The sequence below is a fragment of the Tetrahymena thermophila genome (genome assembly GCF_000189635.1).
Source record: "Tetrahymena thermophila SB210 genomic scaffold scf_8254460, whole genome shotgun sequence".
Lineage (NCBI taxonomy): Eukaryota > Ciliophora > Oligohymenophorea > Hymenostomatida > Tetrahymenidae > Tetrahymena > Tetrahymena thermophila.
This window is the reverse complement of record NW_002476237.1, coordinates 23,288-40,223: the sequence shown is the minus strand read 5'-3', so window position 1 is coordinate 40,223 and position 16,936 is coordinate 23,288. Positions and strand designations below refer to the sequence as shown.

The following is a 16,936-nucleotide window of genomic DNA, read 5'->3' as shown; positions in this document are numbered from 1 at the left end:
ATAATAAAATTAATACTATGATGATGATCCATATAACTATTGAATACTTTTTTCTGATCATATATGATGATTATATTAAGAAGTAAAATACACTAATAATTATTTTAAATATTGATCAGCCTTTGGAATACACTTAAGAAAAAAAATGTTTGTTACTCGACAATTTTTAATAGCCTTATAATTCTTATAGAAATGAATATATTTGATCTTACTACAAAATTTACTAGTTTATAGATTTTTTAGTGTATCTATTTATAAATTTTAAGAAAGATATTTAAATAAGTGTAAATAAAAACACAGGAGAATTAATAAAAATTAACAAGTAAATAATATTGCTTTTGTACCCTATTTTTTGTGAGTAAATAAAGTAATATAGATAGCTTGTTATATCAAATTAAATTTGATAAATCTTATTAATCACACACACATAATAAAATTGATTGATTCAATTCAAATAAATAGCTTTTTTATATTCCTAAGTGTGTATATATATGTATCTCAATATTACAATTTATCTATCAATAAATTAATTATTTAATCGATCAATAAATCAATAAAGAAAACAACTTAATTGGTTTGAATTCACAATATAAATCATTAAAAAGAAAAAATTTGGTATATCAAATAGTGAACAAAAAATTTAGATTTTAAATTGCATTAAGATATAAGTAAGTAAGTAGTAGCAGAAAATGGAATTCGATGAAGATTTTGTTGTCAAAGAAAAATTTGTATGAATGACTTTATTTTTTAAAGCCAGAAGTGCTTAATATTGCATTATAAAATAAAAAATATTCTATTTTTATTAGATGAAAGTCTATAAAAATGGTGATCCTATGATGAAGCCGATTGAAATCAAGATACAAAAAGGATTAACTTTAAATAAGATAGCAAATACATTAGAACAAAAGACAGATATGAAGAATATTAGAGAAATTAGACTATTTAACTAAGAAGGGGTTGAATTGTATGATGATGATCTTTTATATTTGAAAGATAAAGCTATAGTTTATGCTTCTAAAGGTATAACTTTCTAAAATATATATTGATAGCATTTATATGATTAAAATTTACTTTTGATACATTTTTAAAAAAAAGTATGAATGTAAAATATTGATTTTATTATTAATTAACCCCATATTGTCTTATCTAATTTATTCTTTTTTTAAAAGTATTCTTGTTTTTTATAAGTAAAAGTAATTATATATTGGTATATTTAGGTGAAGATTTTGATGCCAACTCAAGTTTTTCAGAATATAATCTTGTAAAGGTGTTAGGTGAAGGAGGTTTTGGATAAGTATAATTAGGACTTCATAAGATAACTCAAGAAAAGGTTGCAATTAAAATAGTTAAAACGAATATTATAGGTAATAATTCTTTAACTTAAACATTTTGTGTTCTTATTTTAAAAAAAAACTATGAGAAAAGCATCAATTTTGTTTTTAATTCTCATTTTTGGACTCTGAAATTTCTACAACTAATTCTGTTAAATAACCAAAATTTAATTAAATATAGGAAACGCCTCAGATATTGATATGGTCTTTAGAGAAGCTGAAATTTTAAAGTCTTTAAATCATAAAAATATAGTTAAGATTAAGAATTGCTATACATTATCAGATATGAAAGTAGTTTTTATTATGGAGTATTTAGAAGGTGGAGAGCTATTAGATAGAGTTGATAAAGTAGGTCACTTTACTGAAGAATAAGCCAAAGTTTACTTTAAATAAATTGTAGATGCCATGAATTACTGTCATAAGAACAAATTAATACATAGAGATTTAAAATTAGAAAATCTTCTCCTTGTATCTGAAAGTTCCGATCAAATAAAAGTAATTAATTAATAAATTTATTTCTTTTGTTATTCTGCCATTATTTTTATTTTTATATATTTTATGGGAGAAGTATACTCAAAAAAAATATACTATGACATAGTCTTAAAAGTTTATATAAATCCTAATACTGTAATTAAGAGTTTCAATTACTCCTACAATTAATAGCTGAATTATTTCTTACAACAGAGAAAAATAAAATGGTTTTATATCATAGATTAAATTTACAAATTTGTTTTTTCTACTCTAATTTTTAAATTAATATTCAAGAGATATATTAGCTTAATGAACTAATAAGAGACAAAGATTAATTTTATTCAGATATAGTAAATAAAAATGATAATAATATCATTTTAAACATCTTAATCAATAATTGATAATAAATTTTATTTTTAAAGCTAATAATTAATTTATTTTATTTTAAAGGTTGTAGACTTTGGTATTGCAGGGGTAGCTTCTAAGCAAAGCGTAGAGAATATAGATGCAGGTAGCTTAAGATACATGGCTCCTGAGGTTTTAAATGGTAAAACTAAACAAATAACTCCAGCTATAGATGTTTGGGCTATGGGTGTCATCCTATACATGATGATAGTAGGTGAGTTCCCTTTTAATGGACCAAATAATAATGTAATAATGGAAAAAATTACAGAAGGCGTGTATGAAATACCAAAAGACATAAAAAAGAAACTTTCAAAGGAGTGTTTAGATGTAATTGAAAAAACTCTTTAAGTTGATCCAGCAAATAGAATAAGCACAGTAGATTTGATGAATCATCCTTTCATATCAGAAACAAACATCACTATAAAGTTTATTGAAGAAGAGAATAAATCTTAGGCTGGTAGTGATAATGCTTCCACTAAATAACCTTCAAAAGTTAATACACCTATTGAAAAACCAGTTATTTAAAAAACCAATTCTGTAATTGTAGGAACAAAAAATGTAATTTCATAAAGTAATTCTGGAAGTGGTAGCACTAAATCAGGTGCAGCTAAAAAACCAACTGTTTCTACTAATCCTAAAGGAAGTTTAACACCATAAGCAGGATAAGTTAAAAAACCAGGTAATTTAAATAATTTATTTATTTATTTTTAATTTATTATTAAAATATTTTTTTATTGTAAATTAGTTGATAATAAAAGCGGTTTTAGCAGCGCTGTAAGTAGTAGATTCAGTAAAAAATGATGAAATGTTAATATTTAGTTATTATAAATCAAAGGAAATTGGATGGAGTACTAATAAATCCTGTATTTAAATGAACAATTAAGCTACATCTCACTTTTTATTTATTTGCTAAATATAACAAAAATAAATACTAACTTAACCTTATATAATCCTTCAATTTTAATATCTTATTCTTATGTATATTTTTAAGATTCATTTTAGAATAATATTTACTTATTAATTAATTTTAACTACTTAATATCTATCCTTGTAATTTTTGTTTCATCTCTTTGCATTTTGTAAGATATTTGAAAATTAATTTATCAGTTGCTTTAAATAAATATTTTAAATTTTATTATTTTTTTAAATATAGTCAAAAGTTATTATTGTTTTTTTGGAAAACTATTAATTTAAAAAATCTAAAAAATAACAAAAATTTTTCAGTTAGTTTTAATAATAAAAACAAACGAATTAATTATGATAAATTTTGATAAAAAATAATAAAATATTTGTAATAATTTATCTAAAACAATATTCAACAATAGATATTCTAAAAAATTAAGTTGTTAAATAATAATTTAATAATTTAAATATTATTTCTTTGGCAATATATTTTTTGATAATTTGAGCATCCTTATTAAATTACAAAAATAAAACTCAAAAAAATTTAAAAATTTTGAAAATCAAGCATAAGAGCAATTAATATAGAACATATATACCCAACTGCCTTATTTAAATGATAACTAATTAACCTAATGAGTTAAATACTGCTTACATAATTTGAAATATTTCAAGTCATTAAATAACTTAAAAAAATTAATTTATATACTTAAGGAGATAAATTAATTAAGAGTGATGGAGGAAACTATTAAAGTTGCAACTTGTTAATAAACTCTTATATTTATTATTTTAAGACTATCTATTATTTCAAACACATAAACAAATTTAAGACTCATATTTTAATACACTGTTTATGAGCATAGAATAAATAATTTTCTTACTTGATGGGTAAATACAGCTAGACATTATTAATCAATTCTAACTCCCCTCTCTTAATATTTAGGAATTTTAATAAAATTAAAGTTTTTAGAGATAGAATTAAATATTTTAAAGGGTTTGAAAACATTTGAATCATAAATACTAAGCAAGATATTAGTTTTTTTTGAAACAAGCTAAAAGTTTAAATAAGTTTTCCTTTATGTTAACAAAAAAAATAAAACCATAAATTTAAGTAAAAGAAGTAATATATGAATTTGAAAATTTTTATATTTAAATCAAAGCCAAAATAATAAAAATTTAGAGCCTAAAATTTAGAATTCATATTTATTTATAGATATTTTGAGTATTTTTAATACAATTTAAACAGAAAATAAAAGAAATGTATACTGCAAATATGCTCTTTGACTAAAATATATTTAAGTATAAAAACTATGTTAAAAAATCTTTATGAAATTCATAATAATTTAATTAAATTAAAAATAAAATAAATAGGTAACTATATTAAAAGTAAAAATATTAATGATAGTTACAATAATATCACAATTTTTTTATAAAACATCAAATTTACTTATAAAAAATAAATTTAATAGTTCAAGTTTTATAAATAATTAACTTAAATTAATTTTAAGAAGTTTTAATCAAGTTATTTATTATTAAAAGTAAACATTTATAAAATTTTGAGAAGATATGATTAGCTTATATCGATTTATTATTGGTTTTGTTTTAAACTTTAGTAAATATTTTTTAGAATATTAGTTTTTTTTCAATTTGATTTATTAGTTTATTCCTTCTAATTAACATGTTCTTATATGCTATTTATAATATAATCAGTAAAATTAATGAAAACTTTTAAGTAATCAGTGGTTTAAGAAACTTAGTTTTTTCCTTGAATATTTAGAGCAAGCTTCACTTTTTCAAAATCGTAAATAAAATCATATTTCCCTATAAAGTGGTCATAACGATATCTATTAGAAATTTAGAATGTTAGCCAAATTTAGTAATATATAGCCCTAATCCAATCACTTATAGTTATACTCTTCTAGTGCAAATAGTTCTATTCATTTTTTTTTTTCAAATTTTTTAAAATAAAGTTTTGAGAAAATATTTTACATCTAAGTCATATCTATTATCCATATGTTTAGTATAAGCAATAAGTTCGTTTCCTCTTTTAAATAGCTCAGGAGTTATTGAAGGTGCTCTTAGTATTTTTTCAAAGAGTGGGTTATCTGAAACATCTAATCTTTCTCTTGAAAATATATTTTTTTCAAATGATTGCTTTCCTTTTTTGTCTATGTAGTACACCATTTTCTATAAATTATTCAAATTAAATAAAAAATTCTAACATAAATAAGAAATTTCTGTAAATATGTTTGTTTGTTTGTTTGAAAATAATTTAAATTTTAAAAATAATTTTGATAAATTTTGAATTAGTTACAGATTCATCATCCCAAATGTAATGAGTGAAAGTTGTTGATTTACCTCTTGCCAATCTTTTTTAATTACATTAATATATAAATTCATAAAAACTATATCAAGCTATTTATTCTACCTTGACATTTCCCAATAAACATGATGTTCTCTTCTTGATTTATAAATAAATTCAGGAATTAAAATATTTATTTGAGGTCTTTAGTCAAATTCCTATTTTTAAAAATACTCAATCATAAAAAATAACGATAAATTTTTGTTTTTTACAAATTTGAGTTGCTGCTTCAGCCAAAAGTAACCAAAAAATGTTGCTCCAAATCCGAATAATTTTGGATAAAAATTATAAGATCTCTCCCTAGCCCTAATTTTAAAACATATAATAAATAAAAGGGCTAATAAAGGTTATGAATATTAAGAATGACTTGTTTTCAAATAGTCCTCTAATACCCTTTAAAAATAAAAGGAGAAGCTCATTTTTTATAAAAAGATATAAACTAGGTTTTTTAGCCATTCTTTTTAGTTTGAAAAATTAATTAAAGCAGATAAATGATTTAATATACTATACTATATCTTTATGGCATACAATCAAATTAATTTATTCATTAAATAAAAGTCAAATAAGAAAAGATTAGCAAAACTACTAATTAAGAGATTTAATACTATGAGCTGCCCGCCTAGCTCAGTCGGTAGAGCGCAAGACTCTTAATCTTGTGGTCGTGGGTTCGAGCCCCACGGCGGGCTAACTTTTTTAATTATTGATTTTATTTTGACTCTTTTTAATAAATTTTCATTTCCAAATTTTTTCAAAACAAATAAGGAATTAACATAAATAAACACAAGCATCTAACTTAAATAACGATATTAAAATATTTATCATACAGTTAATTTTGTATTTGCTAAAAAGGTTGAAATAGCCTTTTGCTTTCTTGAATTGTTATCTTAACACTCCAAGAGCACCTTATGTAAAACATCTTCAGTAATTTCAGACTTTATTTTTAGCAAGCTATTATTAAATTCTTCATCTAAAGTTTCTTATGATGGTTATAAATAAAGAACATATGCTTTAAATAATTCTCTCTTGCAGGTCTTGAAAACATAAGATAAGTTCTATAACCATAAAAGTTAGTATTTTTAGGTTAACTCTGTAGTAGAGTGAGATTTAAAACCCATTAATGAGTATTCTAAAAGTCTTGTAGAGAGAGGATTATTAGGGTCTAGATAGCTCTACCATAGTTTTTCTTTTTCTTCTGGTGAAGCTAATAGTGACTTGCAATATTACTCATAAAGAGGAACTTAGTCAGATTTATCTTTTTGAGATTAAGTTTAAAATAATTCTTCCTTTTCTTCTTTTGAAATATCCTTAATTCTATAAACAGCCTACACTATTTACCATTGAGTTTTTATTCCCATAGTTTCCTTAGTGAGGGCTTTTCGGTTATACCATTCTAAAAGTTTTCTTACCTTCTCTTCACTCTTAGCAAATGAGGGTAAGTAACCTATCAATGCCAGCTTTTTATTGACTTAGCTATCATCTGATCCTTCAATCATACTCCATAAAAAGTCAAAGATTTTGTTACCTAAAATTTTTGAGTATTTTCCTGGAGTAAAAGAAAGGAAGGCTGTTTCCAAAAATTATAATTGATTGCTGATTAAGCCATCTGACTTTTCTAAATTAATGTGGTTAATAAATAACTCGATGTACTCTTCAGAAGATAAATCACCATCCCTAACCTATATTTTAAATATTCACATTCAGAATAATATATTTATTCAATTTAGTATTTACCATATTGTAAAAAGCTTGCCAAATGAGAGTCCTTGATAATTCGCAGTCAACTTTATTTAAATTTTCTTTAAAGAATTAAATAGAGTGGCTATCGAAAGCAATTTTAATAAAAGTTTCGTCTTAGTAATTTAAAAGCAGAGCTTTATAGTTTCCCTTTGAACCGTCATATGTTATAACTGTTTCAGGTTAATCTTATAAAAGGATGTCTTATTAGTGAACTATTTTAGCATTTTCATCAAAGAAAGCTATTTTCATTTTATGATTTCTTAATGTTGGGTGCATTTCCAATGTGTATGTTTGCTTAATAACTAACTTAGAATTAACGTCTCTACTAGAAGGATCAAATAACGGTATGCATTTATTTAATCCTGCTTTGCAAATCCATGTCTTTTACCAGCTAGAAAGAGAGAATGAAGAGCCTGATTACTAGAATTGCTCATCAACAGTATTAATTAAATCAGAAAGTGTAGCACTTCTCCATTCAAACTTATGGAAATATTCTTTCATAGCCTTGCTAAAATTCTCTACAGAAACTAGAGAAAATAGCTATCTTAGAGTGGCAGCACCTTTAGCATAAGTAATACCATCAAAAACATTTTCTGCAGTGTTGGTATCAGGAACACTTCCAGCAATAGGATGGGTAGTAACTTGCTCGTCAGTTCTATATCTAAATTTGTAAATTTTTGTTAGAAAAATTAAATTGGTTTAAAATAATAATAATAATTACCCCCAAGCCTTACGAGCATTAAAAGCAACCCAAATGTCACTCATAGGACGAGTGGTAGTTTAAAATTAAGAGAGACAATAATGAGAAATAAAGTCTGCAAAAGATTCATTCAACCAAACATCATTCCACCATTTCATAGTTACTAGGTTTCCGAACCAATGATGAGAGAGTTCATGAGAAGTGGTGTTAGCAAGTTTAGTTAGCTTAACACTGTCAACTTCTTCACGATAAACATATAAATCATTAAAAGTAACAATACCTGCGTTTTCCATAGCACCCCAATTGAATTCAGGTACATAGATTTGATCATATTTGTTGAATGGGAAGTCATATCCGAATATTCTTTCATATACTTCCATGGACTTATTTGTTACTTCAAAAAGAAAATCTGAAATTCTAAGTAAATGAGGCATAATAGACTCTCTTGTAAACAAACTCATTGGAATATTCTATAAATAGTTTAAAGTAAATATTGAATTAAATAAAATATTCAAAATAAAAGTAAATTTTAGTTCATATTAAGATTTTTTTTATTTTAGGCGAATCTCCTAGATTTAATTAAATAAAAATATAAATTACTTAATTACTTTATAGGTTTATTTGCACTTTACTTCGGCATATGGCCCAGCCATAATACCAAATAAGTAAGAAGCTAATGGCTTAGATTCAGGAAATTCGCGTAAGTCGTAGCTTGAGTTGTCTTCAATAATTTGCTTTATGAATTCTAATGAGTAAATAGTTTCTTTTTAATTAAAATGAGTAGAAACATCAAGCTTTTCAGAGGGTATTTCGTTAGAAAGGACTATCCAATCTTTAGGAGAAATTGCAGTAAGCTAGAAGCTACCCTTAAGGTCAGGTTAGTCAAAGCAAGGGAAAACACGACGACAGTAGATAACAGCAAGATTTGTGTAAATATATTGCTTTTTGTCTTCATCAATAAAACTATGCAAGCCGTTTCCATCATTGTCATATTTATTTTCGTAGTGTACTAAAATTTCATTTCTTCCCTACTTTACTCCTTTAAGCTTTAGGAAGTTACCATCCCAATCTATATTTTCTACCTAATTATTGTTGATACTCATACCCAAAATAGTTTTTCCAGTAAAATCAAGAAAAACTTCATCAGTATGCTTTAATGCGAAGAACCTAACAGTTATTAAACCCTAATAGTTAGGTCCTTTAAGAAGCTTTATACGTAAATGGTAGTTTACACTACCAGCTAATACTATAGAGGATCTTAATTAAGCTTATTTTTCAGTAAGACATTGAATTATTCTATCAGCTACTTCCTTATGAGTTATGCACATTTAAACTATAGCTTTTCAATAAATACTTTTTTTTATTAAATTTTTGAACAGAAATTATTATACAAAAGATATATCCTTAATTGAAATATTATTTATTGATATCGTATTCCTTTGGTAAGATCAGAAAGCTATCAAGATATTCATATTAAAGGAGAACAAAAAGATTAGTAAGGTATATAAAAACAGATCAATGTTGTGTATCTTTACAGATTCATATTCTAGTAATCTACTACAGTTTAGGGAATACTATTTTTATCAAATTAAAATTAATTTGCATAATATTTTTTATAAAATTAAATATTGACTGAAATTAATTCGTTACATCAATTAGATTAATTTTTTGATTCAAAATGTGTTTAAATAACTAACTCTATTACAAAAAATTGTTTAAAATTATCATAAGAAAAAAATATTTTTATTTTTATTTTTTTTGATTTTTTTATAAAAAAATATTAAGATAAATAATTAATAAAATGTAATTAGCCAAACATTTTTAGTAAACAAAAAGACTTCTAAATTTATTTGAAATATTTAATTTTATGTAATTTTTTTAAAATATTTGAATCAATAAAAATGAAAATGTAATAAGATACATAAAAAAAAAAATAATATTTGAAAATAAATAAATATTATTAATTAATATCAAGTTATTGAGTAAAGAAAAATTATAAAATACATTTTTTAAGACGATATTTTTATAGATTTTAATTATTTTTTTATCATTTTTTTGTCTAACATTCTAAAAAATGTAAAGTAAATTCTAAATATAGTTCCAATCATATTTTTTTGATAAATTTATAATAAGAATTGGTTAAAGATTTTTTTTTCTTGTAGGTCTATAAGCTATTTATTTTCTATTGCAACAAAAATTTGCTCAAAAATTCACTTAAACAAACAAATAGCAATCATATTTCAAAAATACTTCTCATATTTTCTTATTAGGTTAAGTTAAATCAGTTAAAAAGATTTGTTTTAGAGAAAATATATTAAAAATGACAGGTTTGTTTGTGCCTTTGCATTTTTGTTGATGAATTTATAAATTTATAGGTTTTATTTAGATAAGCAGATTTTTGATTGAGAGATTAGAGAGTAGGAGATTTTTCGCTTCAATTAAAATAGATAGATATTTAGTAAAAACGTATGCAAATCTTTTGTTTAAATTTGTATAAATTATTACACAAATTGACTATAGAAGATAAACACAAAGATATACATTCATATATATATTTTTTAAAATCAGGCTTAACAAAAATTTATAAATAAGTAATAAAATTTGCAAATTTTAATTATAAAAATTAGGTAAAAGTAGAAGGAAAACAAAGAAAAATAAAGCAAAATAGCTAAATAAATAAATGGACGGAGGAGACGACTGGAATACAATTCAAGACGCTGATTAAGAAGAAATGCTTAAACAGCTCTAAGGTGATGATGGTAAGAAGGTAAAAGATTCAGGAATATAAGAGAAGAAAGCCAAAGATGCAGCTTCTAAATACAAGCTTAAACCTGGTGAGGCAGAGGCTATGCTAAAACGTAGTTAAGCTACTCATGAATTACTCAAAAAGGGTGAAGATGGAGACGCTCCAGAGGCAGGAGAAGAAGATAATTTCAACGATAATACACAGGCTAATGGCTGCAGACCATGGGTTGGTGCTATCAAGGCTCCTACTTGGTATAAGAAAGATCCAAACCTTAGCAAGAAGCCTGATGTTAAAATCCAATTAGAATATCTTCACGGATATCGTTCAAAAGACTGCCGTAATAATGTTAAGTATTTAAAAGGAGGTAAGATGGTATACAATGCTGCTGGTGCTGCTGTTGTCTTCGATATTTAAACTAACACCCAAAAGTTCTTTTTGAAGCACACTGACGATGTAACAGCAATAGCTGTGAACAGTACTTAGACTTTAGTCGCTACAGGATAAGTATCTGATACAAAAAAGAATTGTCCAATTTATATTTGGAATCCTGAAACCCTTGAGATAGTCTAAGAAATAAAAAATGGAGCTACTAAAGGTTGCAGTTTACTATCTTTTTCTCCTGATGGTTCTAAGCTAGTCTCATTGTCATGCAATGATGGTCACGATATTACTGTCATTAATGTAAAAACTGGAGCAGTAATTAAAAGCAATTCAGGAGGTTAAGATAAACTCTTTGCTTGCGAGTGGCGTGATGATAATATTATCGTCACTGCTGGTGAAAAGCACTTTAGATTATGGAATGCTACTGATTTTACTTATAAGAGAGGTATTTGGGGTGCCCACAAATGCTCAACTCGTCTTATTAGTGTTGCAATCAACCCTCTCAACAAAGATATTCTAGTAGGTGCTGCAGATGGTACTCTTCAGGTTTTCAAGATGAACACCTGCGAAAAAGTAATTCAACTTCATGAAGCTAAAATTTTAGATGCTCTTACATTTAGCGAAGGCTATATAGTTACCGGTGGTCGTGACTCAAATTTATGTATTTTAGATGCAAAGACCTACAAAGTTATTTAAAAAATTGATTTAGGTAAACTTTTAAATACATCTCTTTGTGCCAAGGTTCGTTCAGCTTAATTTAACAGCGATTGCTCTTTCTTATTTGTTTCTACTTTTGGTTCTGAAATCTATCAATTAAAACTTTAGCGTGCAGGAGAAGGTTTTGTAGTATAAGCTTTCAAGTAATCTATGGCTGGTCATTATTCACCTAATGGCTCTTGGACTAATGAAGTCTGGGGTCTTGATCTCTTCCGTGATAATCATGATCTCTTTGTTACAGTATCTGATGATTCAACTATTCGTGTATGGAGTATTTCCCAACACAAGCAACTTAAAGGAGCTAGCTTGAATGTAAATGAATAAGGTGAGTAATTACCTTTAGATACTAAGAACAATAATGATTACTTTGATTCATCAAAGGCTCGTGCTGTAGCAGCTGCACCTAATGGAGAGGGTTTCTTAGTTGGTTTCAAAGACGGCACCCTTCGTTTCTGTGATGCTAATTTGCATGTAAAGAAGGTATTTAAGCATGCAAAAGAATGGGTTTCAACAATCAAATTCTCACCAAAAGGCAACCTTGTAGCAGTTGGTTCTCATGACAATATGATTTATGTTTACAGCTATCCTGAATTTAAAAATGTTCATAAACTAAACAAGCATACTTCGTTTATTACTCATTTAGATTTCTCATAAGATGGTAGTCATTTAAGATCTGTTTGTGGTGCTTATGATCTTCTCTTCTGGGATGTTAATACTGGTGCTTAGCTTACTGCAGGTGCTACCTAACTGAGAGATGAAGAATGGGATACTCATTCTTGTATATTCTCTTGGCCAGTGTAAAAAATGTGGAAGAAATCTTACAATGACTATACAGATATCAACTGGTGTGACCGCTCTCATACTAAAATTAACGGCTATTATTTATTAGCAAATGGTGATGATTATTCCACTGTTAATCTATTTAGATGGCCTTGTGTCAACTCAAATGCTTAATGTATTGAATCAAATGGTCATTGCTCACACATTACTAATGTCCGCTTCTCATATGATGATAAATACCTTATCACTACTGGAGGAGAAGATAACTCAATTTTAGTTTGGAGAATAACTGCAAATTGAATTTGAATATTAATATATTTAGAAAATAAAAAATTTCTTTCATTTGTTCATTTTTAATATGTATTGTATCATTAAAATAAATTTCGTTTTTAATTAATTTAGCATTAAAAAATAATTTAAAAAATAAATTTACTATCAATATCATTAGAAAAACAATTAGTAAAAGTATTAAGCAAATATTTAGAAGATGAAGAAAGAGGCAAATTATATTTGAAAAATTTTAAATAAAAATGAATAATTTAATCAAAATTAGCATAAGTTCATTTGAGAGTGATTTAGTTTTTTAATTTGTATTCAAAAAAAGGAAGGAAGGAAAGTAGGTAGGTAAGAAGATAGATAGATAGATAGATAGATAGATAGATAGATAGATAGATAGATAGATAGATAGATAGATAGATAGATAGATAGATAGATAGATAGATAGATAGATAGATAGATAGATAGATAGATAGATAGAAAGAAAGAAAGAAAGAAAGATAGATCGATTAACAGATAGATAGATAAATAAATAGATAATATTCTATATTTAATTTTTATAGAAGGATATAATTACATATTAATTAATTTTAAAACTATTTTAGTATATTTTTAAAGATATTTATTTATTTATTTAATTAGCTATTTCTTTAAAATTGAATTGATCTTTTACTTAATTATTTTATATTTTTACTATATTTAGGTAAGATTCAAAACTTATTATGCCTTAATATATTTTAGTTTTTTATTTGATTACTATGGCTCACTCCATAAATTAGATAATTAATTTCAAGCACTAAATAAGATATAAACTCAAATTATAATCTAAGTATCATATTTGGATGTATAAAATTTATAGGTTGTGTATTTTGTTTTAAATCTTTAGGTTATGCAGTAAACATTGTATTTGTCATTATGATTTAAATTGTCTATACCAACATGGTTCCTAATTTCATAAAATAAATATTTAATTCGTTTTAAATTAGTTAAAAAATTTTTTTAAATATACAGTGTAACATGATCTACTGGTGTAATGCCGTGTCCAGGCTAAAATACGTGCATTAAAACCTCTGCATCGTCTTCAGGTGTATTACTCAAAGTTAATTATTATCCATTCATACTTATATCTGTATTTTCCTCTTCAATATTCATATTATTAGTATTGTGCACACTATTTTAACCTCCAAATACAGATTTTACATTACTTTTTAGTCTAGGTTTTTTCTCTCTCCACATAGAAACATATTTAGCACTTCTCCTTTTGATTGTTGGTACTTCTAATAAGTGTGGAGGAAGAACAGGAGCTTGATCTTTAAAAGCTACTTCGAAATTAGTTTGATTTTACTGAGTGATATGAGCTTTAATTAGTAGCTAAGATTTATCGAAATTGGAATTTTAAGAAGCTCTTATGTACATAGCTTGCATATTGCTAATATTTGAAGAGGGATGTAAGGAGTTTGCATATTAACCTTACCCACCTTGTTGCATCATTTTTTAAAATTCTTGCTAAGGAATAGTTCCACCTTGCTATGAACCAATAATATTAGGTGAAATGTTTTATGGATTGTTACCTAATTGCTAAAACATTTATAGATTTTATTATTACTAATTAAATGCATTTTATACATTATATTGTTATTAGGGTTATTACTACTATTGCTGCTATAATAAATTTTAATATTAAAGTTAGTGTAACAACTATTATTGCTAAGCTTAATACTAAAATTGTTAGTTATTCCTACTACTAGCATTAACTCCCATAATATTTTATTAATTTTAAGCATTTTATTGCTACTGCATTGCAACATTTCCGTTGGAATTCATTATACGTGCGTTTGTCTAAATGAAATTAACTGAGTTATTTTGAGAACCCATTGTAAGAAATTTGGTGGAACCATTATTTTAACCTATTAAGGAAATGCTTCTTTCAATGTTTGTTGTATCAATTAAGTTATTAATATTTCCGTTTTCATCATTGCAAGTAGGATCGTCGGGAGAGAATCTCCACTATCCATCTACTATATATTTATACTAGTATACTCCTGGTCTTAATTTCTATTTATTAAGATTACTTTGTAATAAAGGTAAAAATATTTTTTGTTGATAAATAATCATTGATTGAATCTCATATTACCAGAATCACTTGAAAACAGTTATTCTCTACTTTTTCTAATGGTATGGGATTAACCCAATTGTTAAATGTACCTGTTAACTATACAGAATTCGCACCATTTGTCCACTAAAATATCGTATTGATGACTTTTCATTAAAAATAAAATCAAATAGGTTCATAGATATCCTTTAACATATTTAAAATTTTATATAAAAAAAAATAAATGCTTTTTTATCATTAAGTATCCTCTTTTTTTTAACTACTTGGTTTTCATTTGATATTTATTTATATTGCTAAAAAATAACAATAAATAAATAAAAAATTGTTATTGAATTTTAATGCTAAATAATAATCTATATTTAAAATGTTAATTTTACAATTCCCACGTTATTAAGTATCTGTCATACTTCCAATAGAATTCCTATAAAATGTAAATTAATACAAAAAAATCAATTTAATAGCTTTTTTAAAGAAGAATTTTTTAGTTAGAATTTGCAAAAAGAGCATTTTATTAGATGATAATTTTTTTAAAATATTACCCAGATTAATTCATATACTGGTTTCTAACTACCCCAGAACTCTATTGCATCATCTCCTATCCATTAACTAACTTTGAACTCTAAGAACCCATGATATACTAGCTATTATTTATTTTTAAATATTTAATTTGCCTTAGAATCCTTTTCTTATTTTTTCTTTTGCTTCGTATTTACTCAGAATAAACTATAAAAAACTAAGAAATAGAGAGTCTTTTTTTCTTTTAATTTTTGTTGTTTAATTAAAGCCTAATGATTCTTTTATTTATCTTTTGTTTTTAACAAAATAAGTCTGCTTTATGTTTGCTTGCTTTTAATTATTTTGTATGAGCAAGAATTGATTGACATTTAATAACTGCATATTTAATCAAATTCATTCATTCATTCATCATTATTGTCTTCTAAATAATTCTAATTTTTGTATATAAATGACAGCTTAATGACTATTACAAGAAATTTGATATTTAATTATATATTTTACTTATTGTCTGAATTTGTTTTTTCAAATCCATAAAATTTATTGTCTTTAAGTATATTTGCAGATATTTTCTTACTAAATCTACCTCAAATTCTTAAGTTCTACTTAGGCTGAAGTATAATTTTTTTTTTCCATAGTAGAAATCATAATTTAAGAATCTACAATCACTTCGTTTAATATTCCTTGCTATAAATGAAATAGAAATACGAGAATCTTCTTTTTTTTTAAATCAAGCAAAATAAATAATTTAAAAATCTCTAATTATTCACATATCTGATTTTAATTATGCGAATTTGTGAGAATTATTTCGTCACTTTAATTCGTAAAGGTAATTTTATTACTTAATATATAGGGATTGATTTTATTTTGCATTAATTTATCTAATACAATTGTTTTATAATTTAAGCTAAATTTAAATGATTGGCATTTATTTCTGCAACTGAAAATTCTAGTAAGAGAAACAGATCAGAAACTAAAGTATTTAATCAATTTTTGTTTTAAATTTAGAATATCTGCTAAAATAAGTAGAAAATCTTTTATCCTTTTTTTGATATCAATTTTTTTATTCAATTGCAAATCGTTTTATTACATTTTATATCATTTTTACTTACTTAAGAAAATAATTAGTTTGATTAATATCAAATATAATTAAATTTGTTGAAAGTAAATTCAACATTTACTTTTATATCCATTTTGAAGTATTCTAAATCAATGTTGTTTTTATTATTTTCAAAATTCAAAATCCAGAATTCAAAATACTATAAAATAAAATAAAAAATTTAATCAAATAAATTTAAAACCATCAAAATTATTAATAATGTCATATTTTAATAGATTTTTAAACAATCTTTACAATTTTATTTTATAATTTAGTTATCTGAAAGATTTATTTAGTTAATTAAACAAATTAATATTATATTTTGAATAGCCCATAATTCTTATTAATAGAATATGTTTATAGATACTTTAGATCCTATCCAAAGAATTTATATAATTTTAAATT

The 16,936-nt window shown here is 24.8% G+C and overlaps 5 protein-coding genes across 5 annotated transcripts; 2 read left to right on the top strand and 3 right to left on the bottom strand. All coding sequences in view use genetic code 6, as the record gives it.

The window, feature by feature from the left end:
• Positions 1 to 491: 491 nt before the first annotated feature.
• TTHERM_00353450 (Serine/Threonine kinase domain protein) lies at positions 492 to 3,008 on the top strand (the record flags this gene model as incomplete). The annotated part of the gene is made up of 6 exons (XM_001023102.3): positions 492 to 728; positions 807 to 1,020; positions 1,218 to 1,364; positions 1,513 to 1,826; positions 2,253 to 2,886; positions 2,953 to 3,008. 6 exons carry the CDS (start codon positions 492 to 494, stop codon positions 3,006 to 3,008), a joined length of 1,602 nt encoding a protein of 533 aa, XP_001023102.2.
• Positions 3,009 to 4,633: 1,625 nt separating this feature from the next.
• Positions 4,634 to 6,024, bottom strand: TTHERM_000353449 (peptidase family M1 containing protein). Its single transcript, XM_012799516.1, has 6 exons — positions 5,837 to 6,024; positions 5,682 to 5,775; positions 5,536 to 5,627; positions 5,422 to 5,476; positions 5,097 to 5,294; positions 4,634 to 5,040 (listed from the first exon to the last, which is right to left on the bottom strand). Exons 1-6 carry the CDS (start codon positions 5,923 to 5,925, stop codon positions 4,750 to 4,752), a joined length of 819 nt encoding a protein of 272 aa, XP_012654970.1. The 5' UTR covers positions 5,926 to 6,024; the 3' UTR covers positions 4,634 to 4,749.
• A 263-nt stretch (positions 6,025 to 6,287) lies between these two features.
• TTHERM_00353460 (peptidase M1 family aminopeptidase) lies at positions 6,288 to 9,234 on the bottom strand (the record flags this gene model as incomplete). The annotated part of the gene is made up of 4 exons (XM_001023103.3): positions 6,288 to 7,145; positions 7,201 to 7,867; positions 7,928 to 8,376; positions 8,515 to 9,234. The coding sequence occupies 4 exons, from the start codon at positions 9,232 to 9,234 to the stop codon at positions 6,288 to 6,290; spliced, it is 2,694 nt and encodes an 897-aa protein (XP_001023103.2).
• Positions 9,235 to 10,586: 1,352 nt separating this feature from the next.
• Positions 10,587 to 12,830, top strand: TTHERM_00353480 (HELP domain protein; the record flags this gene model as incomplete). Its single annotated transcript, XM_001023104.3, has 1 exon — positions 10,587 to 12,830. One exon carries the CDS (start codon positions 10,587 to 10,589, stop codon positions 12,828 to 12,830), a length of 2,244 nt encoding a protein of 747 aa, XP_001023104.1.
• Positions 12,831 to 13,619: 789 nt separating this feature from the next.
• TTHERM_000353479 (5'-AMP-activated kinase protein) lies at positions 13,620 to 15,769 on the bottom strand (the record flags this gene model as incomplete). Its single annotated transcript, XM_012799515.1, has 5 exons — positions 15,459 to 15,769; positions 15,297 to 15,340; positions 14,941 to 15,065; positions 13,816 to 14,861; positions 13,620 to 13,752 (listed from the first exon to the last, which is right to left on the bottom strand). Exons 1-5 carry the CDS (start codon positions 15,548 to 15,550, stop codon positions 13,620 to 13,622), a joined length of 1,440 nt encoding a protein of 479 aa, XP_012654969.1. The 5' UTR covers positions 15,551 to 15,769.
• Positions 15,770 to 16,936: the final 1,167 nt, after the last annotated feature.